We start from the raw sequence: 21,920 nt of genomic DNA, 5'->3' as shown, positions 1-21,920 counted from the left end.
GAGACTGTTGTACTTCTCCACCAGACCATCAGACTGCATATTGTGACTTTAAAGCTCAGCTGTGGACAGATATGAAAATCCTCCTCTGTGTTTCCATCACCGTGGTTGTGATGTGTTTAGCGTGTGCTTGTTGTTTCCATGGTGCACATCTCGACTCCTCCCATGCTCCTGCAGCACCCTGGCATGGGGTCCAAATTTTAATCAACTCTGCATAATTGGAGTGATTCCCTGTCTTGCTGTATATTTCAATCCATCTGTATAATTATGGTGAATTAAAGTCTTTGTCAGAAGAAACGGGGAGGAAGAAGTCTTACACAGATCTTTCCCTTCCACTTCCATACACCCCCCCCCCCCCCACCCCTCCTCTCTCTGTACTGTAGCTCACACAATTACACACCATCTTGAGAGAAAGAGGAAATTACCTCCTTTGTCATCTCATTTTTCACTGGTGGGGGATAAACGTGCATCAACAATAATTAATGCATCTCGACAACCTGTACATGCAAAAGCCACACTATCTGTTTCATTGTTACAGATTAACCAATTAACTGCTGTTTTTTACACTGGCTCCGCTGGTTCTGCTGGTATTTTGGGCTTTCGGACCGGTGTTGAGAGGAGCACCTGGGAATAGCAGTCGTCCTCTTTGCTACAAGCGGCTTTAGGCCAGCCATGCTTCAGTGCTGTAATTGCATCGATGAGAAGGAAAGCAGGGGCTCGCAGGCAGGCGTGGGTCATCATTACTCTGTGTGACGCTGCTCGCCCTGAGGTAGGTCATTACTGCAGTGTGTCAATAGCTGATGCTGCTCTATGATAGAGGCCAAACATTAGACCTCCTCGGGTCATGTGATCACTTCCTGCCTTCGGGATGAAGGTTCAAGCAATTACTTGGAAGCCATTTTATCTTTTGTCTACAGGGGATTCTCAAAAAGGGTTGAATGAGATCCTGCACTCCCAGCATGCGGATGAGAAGTGGAGCCGTGGCCGCCGCTCACCAACCTTGGCTTTGTTCCTTTTGATGAGCCGCCCCTCTCATTTCCTCATCTCATCCATCCTGCGGTGGACAGCCACTATCTTGTCCGCTATACGGCACACGTCTGCAGAGTATGGCCAAACCACTTTTCTATTCCACAGGGAAACAGTCGTCCAATAACTTCCAGCTCCATCCAGGAAGTCCTGCATTAACCATGAAGCTGCTTTGCCAAGTCATAAGGTTTCATTCATTTTATCAGGCCTGCCACATTGCTTGAGTGATTGCTATTCTACAGTGTGGCTCTTTCCTTTATTACTCTGACTTCCAGCCAGTCATGGTTCGGCTTTGAGGTTGCTCGAGTGTTTGTGAAGTAATTCACAGGTGACATAGTGAACAAGAGAAGTGTATAGGCAGTGAAATAATCACAGTCATGAATGTGATAATGATCACAATACTGGCCTAAATAATTGTTTGATCTTGGCTGAGCAGTCCACTTATTCTGGTACAGAACTGCTATGTCCAGGCTGTGTGTCTTAATAATTGAATCCAACCTATCTGTGTCTTCATTTATTGTCCCGTCTCTGTGAGTCTCTTTTATTACGACAATGTTGTCTCCATTTCTTAACCTTTTATGAGACATTTAACACTAACCTTGGCCTTCTACCAATTTTAACCTCTCCGATTCTTCCCTTTGACCCTCACCAATCTTTAAACCCCGCTTTTCTCTCTTTTTTCATCACTCCATCATCGTCACCAGGCTTCCAACTTGCCAGAAATTGCAGTTTCTCCTCGCAAAATGTTTCCGACAGCCAATTTATACAGTGGCAAGACACATCTATCTCCTTGAAGGCTGAGGAGTCTGTCTCTCTCTCTCTCTCTCTCTCTCTCTCTCTCTCTCTCTCTCTCTCTCTCGCTCTCCTTCAACTCTTGAGAGTTTGCTTTGAGTTTGGCAGATGGGGAATCAGTTGTGTAAAATAGAATTCATTTCATTTGGTCACAGGCTCTCCAGAAATGAGTTGGTCACATGCGTTTTCCAAGTCTGCCTGTTCAATCCCAGTGGAGTTGGAATCTAAGTTAACTTTATAATCTTCAGTTGGACGGATCAGATGAAAACATTTCAAAGAGAAAACAAAACAAGGTCAACCAAGGTGAGCCGGGATCAGATCACTTTCAAACATTTTCTTAGTTGCTGCTCCAGGTTTACACTGCTGAGTGACAATAATGTGCAGAACTCTCTTGTCTCCTCACTCTACATTCAGCTATTTTTATTGTTATTACATTTCATTACATTTGTGCTCCTCTCACGTGGTCTGTCTTATTATTATTAATAAAATGATCATGTCATCATGTCTATTTTTCCTCTGTACGTTCCTGCAGGTATATCTCCTAAAAGCTCTTCCCTTGTGGCGCTTTCTGTAATTTACTTGCACTGTAATTAGTATTTAGTTAATATACTAGTTTTTATTTCTCTGTCTTATTCTTAATCCCTATCAGGCAAAGGAGAGAAACAATTATTTTGTAATTACCTCTGTTTGCTGATGTAAGATAGTTTGGCAATCAATCTATAAATCATTTCAATATTAAGTGTTGTGGGGAGACTGAAATGTATGTGGCTCTAAATTGGAAAACTGGAACCATTTAAATAATTATACAACCTATTGATTAAGAAACTCACTTTGCAAGATAGTGGAAACACAAGTCCAATTCAACATCTCAACAAATCATCAATATGTTTTGGTAAAAAAAAAAAAAAAAAAAAAAAAAAAAGATTAGATCCAGAAAATAATAGTAATAAACAACTCGACCAATTCAGAAAATGAGGTGACAGGGCACACAAGTTTTCACTTGGTTGAAATGAATACAACCACTGACATTCACGCTTCATCTAAGTGAAGTAGAAACACAGACTGACCCGCATTTTCTCAACCAAACCAAGTAGTTTGGGCAATAAAGCAAAACTAATTATATATTTACTATTGTTCCAACAATAAAAAAAAAAATCCTGCAAATCAGATGAACCATTAAACATGTACATCCCAGGCTGTGTGGCTGTTTCATCTCCTCTGGATTGGACGGCTCCCTCAGGTCGACTCAGTGTTAAGCACAAAGCGCCCAGTGGATGTGACTCCGAGTTCACTTGCATTAATGTTGTACTCAGTACGACTGGTTCACTCCTCAGGAAAACCACAATTGGCCCTGACTTCCTCGCTGCGCGTGTCCTCTGTGAGTCCAGGCATGAGATGTGTGCAGCCAGTAGAAACAGAAAAACAGCAGAGAGCTGGTGTAAGAGCAATAAAGAGCCAAACAAGCTGTGAGTGAAGTTCAGTAGTCTGTGAACACTGAGTTATGGTGTCTTTTTTTAAAATACTCTTTCCAGGTGAAGTTTATACAGCTTTCAAAGCTACACAGCATGTTTGATATTACGATATTCTATCTTTTCTCTCTGTATGTCCTCCTAATCAGTCATGTAATGAACTACACTGGTACCAGTGCTCGGATTAATTATACATCAGCCCAATTAGTCACAGTACATCCATGCTACTGCTTTATCTGATTGCAGGACCAAATGAAAGATCAAAAACTCTTCACATTTTAAATAAGTAGGCCCTCGCCAATACAAGTTCTCCTCATAGAGATGAAGTCTAAGTAAATTAGAGCCAATGTTTTTCTTGGAAAGAGAACAAATCACACGCTAGATTTTTGTCACAAGTTGCATTTTTCCAATTTGTGTTTGTAATTAGGGTGTGCACCACCCAGACATCCAACGGATAATCTGGCCTTTCTGTATTAGATGGCCAGTGGACCGTGAAAGTAATTGGTGAGTGTAGCACAAATTGGATCTAAGCGTGATGCGATTTTTATTCCTCCGAGGCAATATTTGCAAAGCGATTAGAACAATGCACCCGCTGCAGATTTTCAGGAAAGCTTTATCTCAAACATGTGTACAAACGTTTACCATCCAATGTTAGCAGGTTCACTAATCAACCTGAAGGTGGAAGTGAAGCTGAAAGGGAAAGAAAAAAAAAAAAAGTGTGGTTTCTTTTCAAAGTTGATGAATAAATAATAAAGATAAAAATCCAAATGGCTTCATGGCTGAAGTCTTTCAGAACTGCAGCAATTAGGATTACTGTTATACGCCCCTGAAACAAACTGTCAAATCAAGAACAAAAAAAAGGGACTGCAGAGTTTCTTTCAGACGGAAATATCAAAATAATTCAACTCTACAGAGACACGTTTTACTTTTATCCAGTTTGTGCAGCATGTCACCTTGTTCCAATAAAACTTGGCCGAGACAACAAACAACATGATCAGACCTAGATTTATTAGCACGTAGCACCCAACGGTGAAGAGATACTGAGCTTCAGGAGTTAATCACTTAGGATTTGGTACACCAGCCAGTCTCATACCAATGTGACCCAAAAGCAGACAGATCGGATGTGTCGGCAGGCTGTGGATGCGTTTTATTACTTCTGCAGATTCCTGGACCGTTTTTTCTGGCTGAACACTGCGCAAGACATGTGTCTGTGGAGAGCGGACGAGAAAAATAAAAAATAAATGGGTCCTCTGAAGACGATGAGGTGTGTGAGAGCCGATGGTGGCGCATTATAATGCTGTGCCAACATGAACATAAACCCCTTAATAAATAAGAAATACAGGGACATCAAGTTTAAGATACAGTCACATAGCAGCAAAAACTAGGTATTCAAAGTAATTTGTCACTGCCAGGGAATGAAGACTTTATCTCGTTTGTTATTGTAGAATGAGTTAAGTCAGAGTCTAGAAACACAATTAGAAAAATGTTCTGTTTGGTTTGTTTTACTAGAAATTACTCAGGAAATGCGTGTTCTTCTTTCATTTGTTTTCCAATACCACACTTTATATTTAGTTTCAGTTGTTATGACAGGGGTAGGTCAGCACCAGATAAAAATCTATCATAAACATAACAAGCCCTAATGTTGTTAATACACTCACTCTTAGTGGGAACAGTGTTGTTGATCACCAATTTTTGCTAATGCATCGAATTCTGGTGGTTTTGTTGTGTGTTTTGTGAAGAGATCTGGGGTGTTAATCACTGTGGGGTTTTAATATGTAAATATACTCATATTCAAATATTAAAATTAACAGTGCACACAAATCAACAAGTTGTTTCACAAATGTAAGTTAATAAGTAATGGCAGAAATATAAGTGTAACCTAAAACAACAACATGGCGACATCAAGGGTTAATTCTTTCCTGTAAATCATGAAAGGCCATGCCAATGAGCTACACACTGGAAAAAAGCTACACAAAAGCAATTAGCATAAATTGTTTTACATCTCACAACTTTAATTGTAATTGTCCACAATGAAATAAAAAAAAATGGAAATTTGTAGTATTTCCAAGTTGCTGTTGTTGACAGGACTGTTTCTGGTTTTACTGTGTATCCGTCTCAGCTCAACAATGATTGTTTCTGAAGCAGGCCAGTTGAGCCATTATTGTTTTGTCTGCTCTCTGCTCGCATGGTTAAAAGTTACCAGCACCTTGCTGAGCTCACCTCTTTGTATTCTGTTAATCTAATTGGTGAAGTTTAAAACCTGTGGGCTCCTCTCAGTTTGCGCTACGTGCCTGTGGCAGCACCCCCCCCCCCCCCCCCCCCCCCCCCCAACCCCCCCAACCCCCCAATCAATTACCTGCTACAATCTGTTTCATGCTGAACACGGAGGAATGTGTCAACACCCCGAGATCCTGCTCTGCACACACATGAAAGGCCGGCCATCCAAACAGAGTAAAACCCTTGACAGCATAAATTACTGGGCGGGAAAAGGTGAAGGCACTGTACATGCATCAAGCCTCGTCTGCTGTCAGAGACGAGGGACGGGGAGACAAAGGAAGCCGTGGGAGTCGAGCAGAGAGATGAACGGAGGAAGCAGGATGCAAAAAGAGTGTGACGGAGGGTGAGAGCAGCAGCAAATTGAGATTAAAAAAACAGGAGCTGGACAAGAAACTGGCCAGTGGACGGGGCAGGAACATCCTGAGGTAGAGTCTTTCAAGGGACTGTCAGCTCCCGTAAGAGCAAAATGGTAAGCAGGGAGCAAAAATAGCCTTCGGTCTTGTGTGGTGGCAAGACAAACAACCGGCAGCACCATCCGGTGTGCTCATTGTGTAGTTTGTGGAAGAGGAGCGGTGGAAGTATTTGATGGGGGATATGTCTGGGTGCCGCCGCCATTGTTCGGCACAGTGGAGACTCATTTATCACAATAGGAGCACCTGGTGTTCAGAAAAAGGCTTTAACAGAGCAGGAGCTGGAACACCACAAGCCGAGCATCTCCACCAACAAAGAGGGTGAAAATAGCAACATCTCTCTCCGCATCTCTCCCGTTCCTCTCCTGCATCCCGCCCTCTTCCCTCCATCTCGGCTTTTCCTCCCTTTCCTTGCTGCTTTTAACATGGCTCCATCTCCTCATGTTAATTTGCTGCTTCAGTGACACGCATCATTGGGGGAGTCATTTCTAATAACTCTGCCAGCCCCCGAACAAGTGCCATTGAGTCATGCACTGAGATGTCATTCAAATTATTAAGCATAATGGTGACAATGATGCATTTCTAAAGCTCTGCTTCCTTCCTGACATGACTGCAGTAAAGCTCAACACCACCAACCAATCCTTCAACGCCACCCCCCCACCTCTTCACAGATGAACCCCACGTCCCCATCTTGTCTTTTGGAAGAAGAGCACGTACTGAGCTGCTGAGGTGAATCATTTCATTTCCATCAACGTTTTGCCACAAGAAAAATCTTTTTATTTCTGAAGCATCTCTGCATGTCACAGCCTCCTCTGTGCCTTATCACACGCCACGACGCCGGGCCTTATATTTGAAAACATTTCAAGGTAAGCGGGTTAGAGGTTTCTCTACCTGCTTTTCCTCCTGACCTTAGTCAAAGAGGAGTAATTATTCATTCATGCAGGGCCGTCAGGGATGATGTGCAGATGACATTTTCCCTCGGCTGCTTTGTTGTTGCAGATCCAAGGCGGAAGGATTGTCAGAGCCTAACATCTGCTGTTGCCTCCCTCAGCCGCGGCTCGAAACAACACGTCTCAGCAGATAAGAATATAACCCAACAGAGCCACAGGGATTCTCCAGCTCTCATCTACAAACTATCAGCGTTTGCAAAACAAGAGAGGCAGATGGAAAGAAACAAACATACCCACAAAATAATGCTTCGTATCATTTTAGTTATGTCTTAAAATCAGATCAGCGTGAGCCAAGGAGTGAGACAAGTAGCGTTACACCACTGACATTACCGTGGCGCGATGGAGAAGCTGTTCACTTTTGTCCATGTTTATCTTCTAATTTCACAAACATGGCCTTGGCTGCCTGGATGAGGCTGTAGTTTTGTGGATTAAAAAAGCAGAAAGCAGATGTCTCGGTAATAAAAACAATTAAACCAGCAGCTGCACCATCTGCGATTGTCCGTGACCAAAGTAACGAGTGGGAAAAGGAGTGAAAGAGGAATTTTGAGAAGGTGGCATTGTGTGGGTACATCCTTTCACTTTTTCGAAACGTCAAACTGGAGAAGCCACCCTGAAGTTCGGCAAACTTTTTTCACTTTTGATGCTAACCCTTTGTTGGTCAGACAATTATTGTTGGCACCTTCCATTTTTGTTCCTGTTTTGAAAAAACAAAACAAAACAACAATGGTAGAATGATGGTTGTCATCAAATGAATCTGGAAATAGGTGTGCGAATAGTAACTCAACTTAGGGCACATGATGACAATGTACGATGCTTCACATAACCAGACTAGAGTTGACTATTGGGTTTTTTAGCTTCGGCAGATCATCTCATATTTCTCACCCAGTACGCTAAAGTAAAGCAAAGCAAAGCAAAGCTAATGCCTTTATAGAACACCATTCAGACATAGGGGAATTCACAGTGCTTCACAAAGCAATGCATTTAAGTAACTTAACTCAAGCAAGAGACTGAAGGTTAATTTTTGAGCATGCTCTTATTTAGTAAATTAAACTTGAAGTAGCCAGATTTGAAAAAAAAAAAAAGCAAACTCCTAACCCCAACTCAAATAGCACAATTCGCTTTCTAGTGGTTTTCTAACAGTAAAATGTGTCCCCATAGCCTGTATGAGGCCCCAGAAATGAAGAAAGTCTGTCTTCTCCCTTACTTGCTTGCTCCTATTTTTAGTGAATGTGTGCTCATACAGGATAACCAGACAGTTACCCTTCATGATGTCATGCAGGGAAATAATCCCTCTCCCTGATAGTGGACACTCACTTTGACCCACAGGTAGATAGTAATTTACAAACATTACTAATACATTTAGTATATATGAAAAACAGTTAGCCTAACACTTAGCAGCAGCTAGCATTCGCTACTTGGTAGTACTGTAACTGTAACAACACAAACAACCAAACTGAGTAACATCCAGACACACTATATTTTAACTAACCACTCTGAAATGTCCTGCTGCAGCCGTATAGTCTGAACTTCTCCTTCTGGCTCAAATTCTGTTTTTACGAGCCATAGCAATACATCCACTGTAAACATTAGCACATGGTACCGGGAAACTAAGTCTTCTCCAGGGTTGCCAGATCTGACTTGTTGTTTCTGCTCAAACACAAAGTTAAACCCACCGACCACAAATAAAACCAGAACAAAACTCAACCTCTGTAGAAACGCACGTTAAAACCATAAAATTACAATATATGAAGTGAAGAACACACCATAAGCACAACACATCACAAAATAAACAAAGAAAAAAGGCAACCTAAACAGGCTCTCCAAGAAGCCCAATTGGGCAGAAACCCATCCACTCTGTCAACATTGATCTTCTACCTGCGGAATAGGCATGGACAGACAGCTCATCGTACAGACACAGAAACAGCCTGTTCCCTGTAGTTCAGTAGAGGGACTTTTAGACTGGCTGAAGTTCAGGACCAAGGGGAAATACAGTTTAGAGCAGCATCTGACACAGATGTGACATTGTTGAAAAACTATATAACATGGGACCTTTAAAAGGGAGTTTTTCATGTCTCTGGAATAATTGGGACTCCCTGTAACAGAGCTATATGTTGTCATTGTTGCTATGTAATTGACACTAAAGATGGACAGTAAAAATCTATTCTCGATTAAATAAAATTTCCTTTAAAGGCACCCACGTCCCATTTACCACTCCAACCACGCCACCCATCCGTCTCCCGCCTCCTATGTGGCCTGAGCCAGAAGAGATAAATGGTGGGGCAGTGTGACCTTGCCCGTCTGGAAGTGATTAACTGATTATGCCGCACAGAGTGCTGACATTCATGCTCTGTGCACACGTCACTTTGAGTGCATGCAGCAGGTGAGAAAGAACGAAAATCCTCATGCTTGCAATCAACATGCTTTACGGTAAACATTCAGTGAACAAGTCCTGCAAAAAGAAGAGAACTGCTTCCATGTATTTATTCAGATTCTACAGTGTAAATAATTATATAAAATGGAATTTATTATTTTGCAAGGCCTTTTGGAAAGGCTTCCAGATCAAGTCCTTCGTATAGACATCTACTTCAACAGCTCTTCTAGTAACATGTGGAAAACAACACTGAGGAGCAAAGAAAGAAAAAAGTTAATACATCTCACCAGGTATACGTGTGTCGCCTTTATACTCCAGTTTATGTGTGGGCTGAAAAGGATCGTTCTGCATATTTTCCCCCTACTTCATTCAATCGCAGACAAAAGTTAACCTTGTAAAGCTGCTCCGTTTTGATTGAGTGTGTTTTTCAAGCAGCAGGCAGAGCGCAAGTTTAGAAATTTCTCTGTTGTCGAGGGTAAACTTACAAGGACACATTTCACTTTTTCTATGCAGAAAACATTCTGAATTAATGTTTTTAATGTATGTTCTTCTTGGTCCACTAATGTATGCACAGCAGAATGGACAGTACAAAGATCAGCCAAAGCTTTATGACCGCTGACTGAGGTGGAAGGAATAAAAACAGTTGTCTTTCATCATGGCACCTGTTAGTGGGTGCGGAAAATATGCGTCAAAAGAAAATTTTTCTCCTGAAAGATTATGTGTTAGAAGCAGAGGAATAGTCAATCGTAACGGCTGTGTCCACAATACAGCTCTTGTGGGTTGTTTTGATCTGCTGTGGTTAGTACCTAATAAAAGTGGTGATCGGAGGAAAAAGCAGTGAACCCAAAACTGACAACTGCTTATTGATGCATATGACGTGTCAAAGTAGACTATGAAGGTGGTGTCCTGAGGGAACAAAGGGGGAACTATTACATGTGCAAACAGTCACAATGTTGATGGCTAATTCATACAACACCTGTGATTCTATCAACAAACACCTCACTGAGGAACATGTGATGCTATCAACATCTTTTATATCAGTACTGCCACACAAGACACATCTGAGTAAAATTTTAATTTCTGTTTGAATTTTCCTCCATGTCATTCTGCTTAATCCAGTCTCAGATACTGTTGGACCCAGCCTTTAATTACTGAGAGTCAGACAAGGTTTTGGGGTGTCTCCCACTGTGTTTGCTAACACACATCATTAATCAAGGGGAGGTTTCCATTAAGCAGGTCACTCAGGATCATGCTAAACAATTAGGCTTTGATTAAGAGATTGTTCATCAAGCCATCCCACCAGCAGCCCATGCCGTATTTAAAGCCCACTGGAACACAACGCACCCACAGCTCTGTGCTCACAAACATGGCTACATGTCGGTATATGACAACTGTGCTTGTATTAAAACTCTCTCTCTCTCTCTCTCTCTCTCTCTCTCTCTCTCTCTCTCTCTCTCTCTCTCTCTCTCTCTCTATATATATATATATATATATACTGCCTACCTCATACCATGAGTGAAAATGAATGCAATGAGATGCCGGCTCAGACGTCGCCCGGCCAAACAAGGTCTGCGTCAGGTGCTGAGGAACCAGAGCAACTTGAGGAGAAATAGGCTACTGGAACAGAGTGGTTACATGAAAAGGATGTGGGCTGAATGGTTTCTTCGAAACCCACAGTCACAGTTGACCGCGAAACAACTAGTAGCTCAGTGTTCCAACATCCACAAACGGCAACTGCTATCACAGCTTGAGATTGAAGAGGTACAACACAAATGCTGTGGTAAGGGGGAGCCCGGACACCAGGTCAGAGGGGAGAATATACCAACTCCCAAACCAGAGATTGGGAACGGAACCCCAATGAGTGCGGAACCAACAGCACTGCGCGAGGCAGCGGCTGACCTGAAAGATAAGATCATGAGGAGAATGAACACAAGGCAACCCCGACACCGATTGCAGCGGCTAAGTGAAGTACCTTCAGAAAGTCTCCTGGAAACTGTGAATGCAGCAGTTAGAGCGATCCCTACCACAACAATCACTGAAACCAATGAGCTGATATACACTTCAGCAGCAGTGATCCTAGAGATGCTTGGCTATAAGAGCAACCATGGGAGCCATGAGAAACAATGCCCACCATGGAAAAGACGGTTGGAGGCTAACATCAAGGCAGCACGGAGAGAAGTGAGTCAACTGACAGAGGCCCAGAGAGGTGCAATGAAAAAACCGTTACCCAAGAGGTACTCCCAGATGCCCATACCTGAAGCACTCTAAACTGCCAAACAAAGGCTCCAAGCCTTGGCCAGCCACCTAAAAAGGTACACGAAAGACATTGAAGCCAGGCGAATAAACAGGCTGTTCGCAACGCAACCTGCGAAAGTGTACGCTCGGTGGCAGGGTAATAACAGCAGAGTAGACCCACCAAGGCTGGAAACTGAAAGGTAGCATATGGGAAAAGGAGGCAACACATAACATCAGTGCTTAATGGCTGGTGTCTCTGAGAGAGGATCACAGTAACATCCCTGAACAGAATCCAGTTACCATCACAGCGGCAGACATCCAAGAACGAGTCTCAGGTATGAAAAACTGGACAGCACCAGGCCCTGACATGATCCAGGCCTATTGGCTAAAGAAACTCACAGCTCTCCATGAGCGCCTAGCAGCACAAATGAACCAGCTGCTCAGAGATTTGGACTCACCCAGAATGGCTAACCGAAGGGCGAACAATCCTGATCCTGAAGGATCCCACCAAAGGTGCAGTCCCATCCAACAGCCATCGGCCAATAACCTGTCTCTCCACAACATGGAAGCTCATGTCAGGCATCATCGCAGCTAAGATAAGCGGGCACATGGATCAATACATGAGCAAAGCACAGAAGGGCATTGGTAGCGATACCAGAGGAGCCAAACACCAGCTCCTAGTTGACAGAACAGTCGCCCAAGACTGCAAGTCCCGTAATACCAACCTGTGCACTGCCTGGATGGATTACAAGAAAACCTACGACTCAATGCCACACACATGGATCACTGAATGCTTGGAGCTGTACAACATCAACAGGACTCTAAGAGTGTTCGTTGCAAACTCGATGAGGTTGTGGAAAACCACCCTCGAGGCCAACGGTAAGCCACTTGCACAAGTGTCCATCAAATGTGCCATATACCAAGGTGATGCTCTGTCGGTCTGAACCCCCTAAGCCAAATAATCAACAAGACTGACTATGGATACCGCCTCAGGAACGGGGCCACGATCAGTCACCTCCTCTACATGGATGACATCAAGCTGTACGCCAAGAGCGAACGGGACATAGACTCCCTGATCCACACCACTACAGCAATGACATTGGGATGTCATTCGGGCTCGAGAAGTGTAGTAGGATGGTGACAAAGCGAGGCAAGGTAGTCCACACTGAAGGGGTCTCACTCCCAGAAGGAACGATAGCAGACATTGAGGACAGTTACAAGTACCTGGGAATACCACAGGCAAATGGCAACCTTGAACAGGCAACAAGGAAAGCGGCAACGGCCAAATACCTCCAGCGAGTGAGGCAAGTCCTAAGAAGCCAGCTCAATGGCAAGAACAAGAATAGAAAAAAACAGGTGACCGCCCGCGGAGGGCGAGAAGGGAATTTTTATATATATTTTATATATATATACACACGTCAAGTTAGCAGTTTGAAATAATGCATACAGTTGCTGCTTTTCAATAGCTTTCACCTTCCCTGGATGCCGTTACAATACATGGCGACCGATTGCTGCCTATTTTTATCAAAAAAGTTTTATTTCCTTGTGAATAAAATCTCTCAGCTTTTATGAACATCCCTGCTTTCAGCCTGTATGAATAGTTGCTTTCTGAAAAGACTGCAAGGTGAAATGTAACGCTCCCTCCCTCTCCACACTGAACCACAAATCTCAAGGAGAGCATATAAGAAAGAAAAGTGTAGGCAGACGAGGTGATTGCATGAAAAGAATTGAGCATGATTTTACATATATATATATATATACATACATGGAACAATAGCAGACATTGAGGACAGTTACAAGTACCTGGGAATACCACAGGCAAATGGCAACCTTGAACAGGCAACAGGGAAAGCGGCAACGGCCAAATACATCCAGCGAGTGAGGCAAGTTCTAAGAAGCCAGTTCAATGGCAAGAACAAGTCCAGGGCAATAAACAGCTACGCCCTGCCAGTGATCAGGTACCCTGCGGGTATAATAAGGTGGCCAAAGGAAGAGATATAGACCACAGATGTTAAAACACGAAAGCTCCTTACCATGCATGGTGGGTTCCATCCCAAATCCAGCACCTTGAGACTGTATGCTAGCCGTAACGAAGGAGGCCGAGGACTAGTGAGCGTGAGAGCCACTATCCAGGATGAAACACCCAAGCTCCGTACGTACATCACGGACAGGGCTCCAACGGATGACATACTCAACGAAAGTCTCAGACAATGGAGAGATGAGGAGGTGCTGGAAGAGGGACCTTCATGGGAGGACAAGCCCCTACATGGGATGTACCACCGGAACTTAACTGAAGTGGCTGATCTCAAGAAGTCCTACCAATGGCTTGAGAGGGCTGGCCTACAGGACAGCACAGAGGCCCTCATCCTGGCTGCACAGGAGCAGGCTCTGAGCACCAGAGCCATGGAAGCCCAGATCTACCACACCAGACAAGACCCAAGGTGTAGACTGTGCAAAGAGGCACCTGAGACAATCCAGCACAGAACTGCAGGAGGCAAGATGCTGGCTGGGAAAGCATACATGGAACGCCATAACCAAGTGGCTGGCATAGTGTACCCAAACATCTGTGCGGAGTATGGTCTGGAAACCCCAAGGTCACAGTGGGAGACACTCGGGGCAGTTACCCCCAAACTGGAGGAGTGGCTACAGCAGATCCCTGGAACAACCTCGGACATCTCAATCCAGAAAAGTGCAGTACTTGGAACAGCAAAGACACTGCGCAGGACCCTCAAGCTCCCAGGCCTCTGGTAGAGGACCCGAGCTTGGAATAGAAAAACAGGTGACCGCCCGCGGAGGGTGAGGGCAATTTATATATATACATATATACACACACACACACACACACACACACACACACACACACACACACACACACACACACACACACACACACACACACACATACACAAAGCAGAAGAGTTAGCACACAGCAATTAGTGATGGCCTGAAGACTATCATCAAAGGGAAACAATAGATTCATGTGGAAAGAACAATAATCTAAAGCTGCCACAGAAAATGACAAACAGCTTATAAACAAACAGAAAACAAATTAGAAAACTCACAACATAATTACAGACACTCCAACAAGGTTCCCATTAGCCTGATTGCTAATTAGATTCGCTTAAATTTAAAAGAGCTCTGGTAATCAGCAATCTAATACGCAAATTACACAAAGAACATTAGACAAGACACTGGGAAAGTCACCTGTGTCTCATGTTGTATCAGCCAGGCGGATGGTGGCAGACATGTTGAAATACAAACAAGTGTGTGTGTGTGTGTGTGTGTGTGTGTGTGTGTGCGCCTGCGTGTGTGTGTGTGCGTGCGTGCGGACTGAGATCTGAGAAATTCAGACGACGTTTACACGGTTTCAAGTGAAAATGCATCGTTTCCGTGTTTGTGTTTCAGAGAAGTTTTGCATTTATACTGCATTTTGAAACCGACATAGTCAGCATGTTGGTCCACCAGTCGGTGCTGTTGTTTGTTTCTGTCATGAAATGACACAAGTGGCATAAACTTTAACAATGGGAGCACACAGACATTAACAGAGAAAACACTGATTTTGTCCATCTACTCAGAATGTGGACAACAACTAGTCACTGTGGCCTTGGTGTGCATGACCAGTTGCAGCGTTTCTGAAAAGTTGCTGTTTTCAAAAACTTACATCATGGAGCCAATTGCAAAAGGTTGCATTCTCCATGCTCCAAATAAACAACAAAATGCACGTGCGGCTTTCCATTTTTACTTGACAACGGGGCTGTAACATGAGTGTCTGCTTCCCTGGGGTTCTCGGCTGCAGACGGGCACAGAGGCATGGACACAACTTTGCCTTTCACTATTTTATTAAGTTCAACACACGCTGACACCACAAACACTGCCTTTGCCTTTTCAGGAACCGCCGCTATTCTTCCTCTGATTGCTGCCTCTTTCAAGGCTGTGCAGCTCTGCTATTATGTCAGCCCCGCTGTTCCTTTTTAACAGGACGTTATTGTACATACTTTCACCGAGTAACGGACGATTAATCTAAGTATAATCATAGTATTGCAGGTGATCCCACAGGCTCTGTTTTCAACACAACGCCAATAAGAGCATCCATATGCTGCACAAAGGTCTGGCATCTTCACTCAGCAATTTCCTGTAGGACTCATGATGTTAAATGTTTTTTTAACAAAAATTTTTAACAACTTAGATCTGATGCACTCAGCCTCAGCTGCAGGATTAAGTCATTTTTTAAAAAGAGAAAAGCACAACTTGCTATGAGCTCTTTCACATACAGCAGGGTCGGAGTTATGTGATGCATCACTCAGGGCAATCAGCACCTGCAGTTAAAACCTGCGGTCAAAGTCAGACCAACATTGTGACTCGGACATGCAGAGTCCACACAGAAATGCTCTTAAGCAAACTACTCTTCACCCTGTGAAGCCCTGAGGTAATAAACACCAAAAGTGCCGCTCACTTCATACTCTGCTTAATTAAAAATGTCCAGTTTGTGTCACTCTCTTGAGCTTTTGAGTGAGCTGACATTTTTTTGAAGCCCACCAGCAAACTCATGTCTGACATTTACTAAAACATGACAGTGAAGAACAAACAGAGCAGGCAGAAAACACTACCTCACACCCCACCTGGGATCTCTGCCACTCATGCAGGTAGCGAAACACTTATTTGCAGCTCTTCTTATCCTCGAATTCAATCAATGATTTCTTGTGAGATCTAAAAGAAAAAGCATTTCTCGACATTGTCACCAATCTTCAAAAACACGTTGCGGTATTTAGTGACACAAAAGCTCAATTTATGGACAATGCTGGCCAATAACAGCATGTTTCCACCCAAACATCAGGAAAATTATGTGAATCCTGAAGTCATTTGTCACATGTGGAGTTATGAGACAAAATACACGCACGCACACACGCACACACACACACACACACACACACACACACACACACACACACACACACACACACACACACACACACACACACACACACACACACACACACACACACACACACACACACAGAGAAACAGAGGGAGGGAAGAGTGATGAAATGCAAATTTTTCCCACTTGTCCCATGCAGCTGCTCGAACTGTGTGACACGTGTGATGAATGGTGTTGCATTGGTGCTGCTGCCCTCTCACCTCCACTCATTGTCACCAGTCCAGAGACAAAGAGGAGAGAAATAGGAGGGGAAAAAGACATCCTGCAGCACAAGCAGTAGATGCTTCCTTTTATCACCACTCACACACACACACACACACACACACACACACACACACACACACACACACACACACACACACACACACACTCAAGAGAGCTCTACTTTCGCTGTGCAAACACGCTGGTCCGAACATCAAAGCAATCACACATTCAAATTCACAGCGGGCTCGGCTCTGATACCTAGTATCTTGCTGCAGTAGGTATTTGCTGAGCAAAGCTGATTTCCTTCTGCTCGGCAAACCAGTTTTCACTCTCTCCAGACCATCTCTGCCCACGCCTGATGCAACAATTACACAGCTGTATGAAAGCTGAAGCTTTGGGAGTATGCAGCAAAATAAAATAAAAAAAGGTGAGAAACCTCAGATTACACATTTGCTGCACATTCAGGCAGAGGTGAGAGATTTAGAAGATGTGGAGTGTATGCTGGGAAACAGTTGGAAATAAAAAAGGGATTGGGAGGTTTGGAAGTTGCTTTGTAGGCAAACAGCAGAGGAGTCACCCCCCCCCACAAACCCCACCCCCACTGGGGGACCTGCAGAGTAAGAGGTGTGGAGCGCAGTCTGCACTGATGGGTTTGTTTACAGGGTCAGAATAGATCAGTGAACCTTTCCCATAAATCTGAATGCAAAAATCTCTCAAGCGTTTCAAACAAATATCATGAAAATGAGTTATTCACACGACAATATTCACTGACTTTATGCGGGCTTGGTTCAAATTTTATGCCTTAATGCTCCTGCATTTACAAAAGAAAATTTCCACAGTCTGCTTCAATCGGATCAAAGACTTCACACACACACATGCACACACACACACACACACACACAACATAACAAGCCGTTATAATTTAGACCGCGTGGCAAGCATGACTTAAAACCCAATTTATTATGCAAAGAGAATTTATATCAATAAAAATTGGAGTAAATGGTTCAAAAAGTTTGATTAATTCCTTTGTTTTTGTCACAAAAAATCAATGTATACTGTTTACTTTATTAGCGACTCATTTAAATATGCATGGGAATAGGAAGCAGTGTATCCTCATGTCCCAGATAAATTTTAATCCAACTAAAATTAAATCTCCCACAAAAGTAAACCAATGTAAATAAGCTGATTTGCACAACTGAGCAGGGGGCTATTTTTAAAAGATTGAACTTCATGCACTGAAGCTCGCTGCTCTCTGACAGCAGGGCTCGCACTCGCCTACTGTTTTGACAGACCCACCGAAACAGACGTATAAATAGTGTTTTCCGACTTTAAACACTGAAAGAGGTGAGAGCAGATCTTTCTTCTGCAGGTTTTTCAGATGAAGAAAAAAATGAGAAAAAATAGACTGAGCTTAAGATAAAGAGTCGTGAAGGACATCTGATGACAATTTAAAAACAAACTGGCTGACAGTGTTGACATGATTCATTATTTCTGCATATTGTCGTACAAACCAAGACAAACCACTGGAGCATTGGCAGCATTCTGGTGGTGGACAGAATGAAACTAATAACATGTGTTATCAACACGTCATGATCTGCAGAAGTCACACACATCAACCAGACTGAGCCATGACCGTAGACAGAAACCTCAAATAAAACTGGATTTTAAGGACATTCATATGGAACCGCGGAGTGGCCATAGAGCTGCGGTCATAATGTAAAACAAGACCAGTAACTTAGTTACAATGGAAGTTACGATGATGTTACGATAAAAAGTCTGAAAATATGACAATGGAAAATTACTTCTATATTCTATAACCGACATCGCCCTTTGGTTGTGCTCATCCAGCCAAACACTCTGGAGCCGCTCTCCATTATCCAACATTATCAAGTGTTCAGCTGATATGAAGATTTGGAACCTCCTAGATTTGATCAGATTTAACAATATTAGAGGGCTGAACTAATGGATGGATGGATGGGTGGATGGATGGATGGATGGATGGATGGATGGATGGATGGATGGATGGATGGGTGGATGGATGGATGGATGGATGGGTGGAATAGTAATGAAGAAGTGGACTGAATTTTATGACTGTGACAGAGACGTTGTGATCACATTAGCTAACAGTGGACCAGATAAACAGCATATTTTGTAGATTCTGAGCAGCAGCACCAGTGGAAATTTGTCGTCATGAAAAAGAAAGAAAAGTCCTTCAAAGGAAAGTACACCTGAGCCAAGTCACATCATTTTTCTCCCCTTCATTTTAAAAGCAGCTATATCTCATCCTGAGTGAAGTGGATGAAACATTTGTCAGCACTGGTGTTCTATATGATTAGGCAAAACACTTCAGTGCGAACAACTCACTCGATAACTGAATACGAAACATGAGTACTAATGATGTAGCTTTGAACGAAGTGTGGAGAGGGTTGTCTTCCAATCAAGAGGTTGTCAGTTCAATTTCATAGTTTGCCTGTCCTGCCTGTGTTGTGCCCCAAGTGTCTTAGGGAAAGATCCATCAGTGTGCATGCGCATGCGAGTGTGTGTTTGTGTGTGTGAGAGACCAGGGAGGTGGGGAAGATGTGTGTTATGAAGTCCATTTGAAGCAAACAGATTGATTTAACTGCTTCTTCTTTTGTACTCAATGAATGAGACTCGCATGTCGTCTTTACATAAACCAATATTGTACACTGAGTGTATAATGACGCTGACCAGAGCTTCACTGCTGCCGCTTTCATGCTTCCTTACACAGTACGTGTATGTTGAAGCAGATACAGAAGCGGGCTCAGTGGCTATATTTTACATTTTGCGTGAGTTATTTTAGTTCTTTGTAAAAGAGCTTGAAAGTGAAGAGCTTGTCTGAGTGATTTAGGAGATTTGTGTTTGTGTTTGAAGCTGCTCTTCTTGAAGGATTAAGATTTTGACATAAAACACAAAGCTGAGTCAGGAATTGTTTTTAGACACACACACACACACACACACACACTAATGGACACCCTCTGCTGCTGTGCACAAATCAAACTACTGTCGACTGTCATATCTAGAAACACTAGCTGTGTTTTGAGCTTTAAGAAGCGTACGTCCTTCTTTCACAATGGTTTGATCCATTTCTGTAAATCAGTCTGTCACAGTGGAGGTGACTGACCGCCAAACCTCTACTAGCATCAAGGAAGTAGCAGGAACTGATGGAGCCACTGACCTGAGAGTTTGAAGACACCTTTGCCCATAATTGCTTAAACAAGACATGTACTGCACAGACATGAACACACACTAACGCTTGTAAGTTGTAGATAGTAACAGTAACATTTCTCTTTGTTAATATATTTCTTGTTCTCTCTTTTCTTGTACTTCCTTGGTTTTTCTTATTCTTTCCTGTTTTGAGCACTGCTTCCAACATCGTTTTTATCTTCGTCTCCTCAGCAAACGTCTCAACCTTTGATCATTTCATTGTTCCACCCCAGAGTTTTACAAAGTTTCAGCATCATCCTCATCACTCAGCTTCCTGTCTTCTACATGGTGCCAATATGTGGAAGCGAAGCCTCTCAGGAGGTCTCACTGTTGTCTTGTAAACCTTTCTTTAACACACGCCGATGTCCTTCTGTCATACGTCGGTGTTGACACGTGTCTCTTTTCTCGCTCCATCCTGCCTTCACTCCTCTTCTTCGGCTCTTTGTTCACTGTTGATTGCTACAGATAGCTGACCCCAGGTCCTTGAACTCATTCACATTCACTACCTTGAGTTGTATTTCTTGAATTTTCACCTTTCCACACTCATGAGTCTTCTTCACGCACACGTTGTGTTTTATCCCTCCTGACCTATTTTCCTCTTGTTTCTAGGTGGTTCTCCACCTCCTCTCTACTCTCACTATAGACTACGATGTCATCTGCAGATACAATGCTGCTGGATCTGCTTCCATTTCGACATTTCATGTTTATTGTCCCCTATAATAATAATTAAAACATTTCACCTTCTACCAAAAGCTTACTTTCACATCTCAAAGTGTTCAAGATGGGAAAGGTTTATAAGAAGCAAAAATCCACTAAGAAGAGGTCCTGCCTGCATCCCATGTCAGAAACTATGGAGGTATTGAAAATCTTTATGGAAACAGAGCTTTGAACGCCCATTTGAAAGTACTGAGATACAGTAGGACGCTGCATGCAAGTTCTTTATTAATTTGATCATCTATTGTTTTTATTATAATTCAAGAGTTCTCCAGTACAGTAAACTTCCTATCAAAGCCAAATAATGCTTTAGTCACGTTCCATTTTTGAAAAATATTTTATTTGATATTGATCCAGGTACAAGGAAATAAAAGAATATGGATTTATCTTACAGGACATGGGATGAGACTGCAAAAGTTTATTTTATGGATCGACTCTTCTTGGACACAGACATGCAAGTGAATATAGAAAGTGGTTCACAGGAAAAAAAAGTAGTAACTGTATTGTAGAATTGGCATTGACCAGGGTGTCTTCTCACCCTGAGCTGTACAGAAAGACTTCACTCGACAACGTTGTCTTTTTCTCATTTTTAATCCTCTTTTATAGCAAAAGGCAACACACAGATAGGCTACAAAGAACCAACAATATTGAGAAAATGAACAAAAGAAAGGGAAAGCACTTTCATCCTTCCAAAAAGACAATTCTTCCATTGCCCTGACAAGCAAATTGTGAGCGTTTTTACTCCTCGTTGTGTCGAAAAAGGTTTTAAGTTTCTTCAGTTTTGACATGAGAAGAGCTGTGCAGTGAACATGCAAGACGAAGAGTGACTCAGACGACTACTGACCCGGCGCCCGGAGAGGTCGAAGGTCACCTCCTTATGGCCTCGCTGCTCGGCTCTGACACCAATATTTCACAAGGAACAAAAAAACACGTTTTATATCTCACAAATTTTTATGCATATTTCACAATATACTTTTTATTATCATTTTAATAAATACAAAACGACACTGTGATTTTTTTTAAAAAGAAAACAATGAGTATTAAAGAGACACAAAAATGCATTTAGACATTGGAAATATCAATCTTAATTTGGTATGTTCTTTTACTGACATCTTGTCTTTAGGTGGATGAACCAGCACGTTTACACTCAGAATCAAAATCCACAGCAGAAAAGAAAAGAGGGGACGACAGAGTAGGACATTAGAGGGATAATTCCCTCCAAAGTAAATGGAATGGCATAATCAAGTGGAGATGCATATGGATATATACACATATATACACATACATAAACACCACCAGAATGTAAAATAACCT

General features: G+C 42.8%; 1 protein-coding gene across 1 annotated transcript in view; it reads right to left on the bottom strand.

The window, feature by feature from the left end:
- Positions 1-21,920, bottom strand: part of robo2 (roundabout, axon guidance receptor, homolog 2) — a gene marked incomplete at its 3' end in the record, with an annotated part of 197,516 nt that overhangs the window by 13,337 nt on the left and 162,259 nt on the right. Inside the window, exon 32 of the mRNA XM_080511287.1 lies at positions 21,451-21,502. Coding sequence (XP_080367413.1) covers positions 21,451-21,502 — 52 coding nt within the window. The remainder of the gene's footprint in view (positions 1-21,450; positions 21,503-21,920) is intronic.

This window comes from Blennius ocellaris (assembly GCF_963422515.1).
Source record: "Blennius ocellaris genome assembly, chromosome: 2".
Classification (NCBI taxonomy): Eukaryota; Metazoa; Chordata; class Actinopteri; order Blenniiformes; family Blenniidae; genus Blennius; species Blennius ocellaris.
Note: the sequence above shows the minus strand (reverse complement) of the source record. Positions and strands in the feature narration are given on the sequence as shown.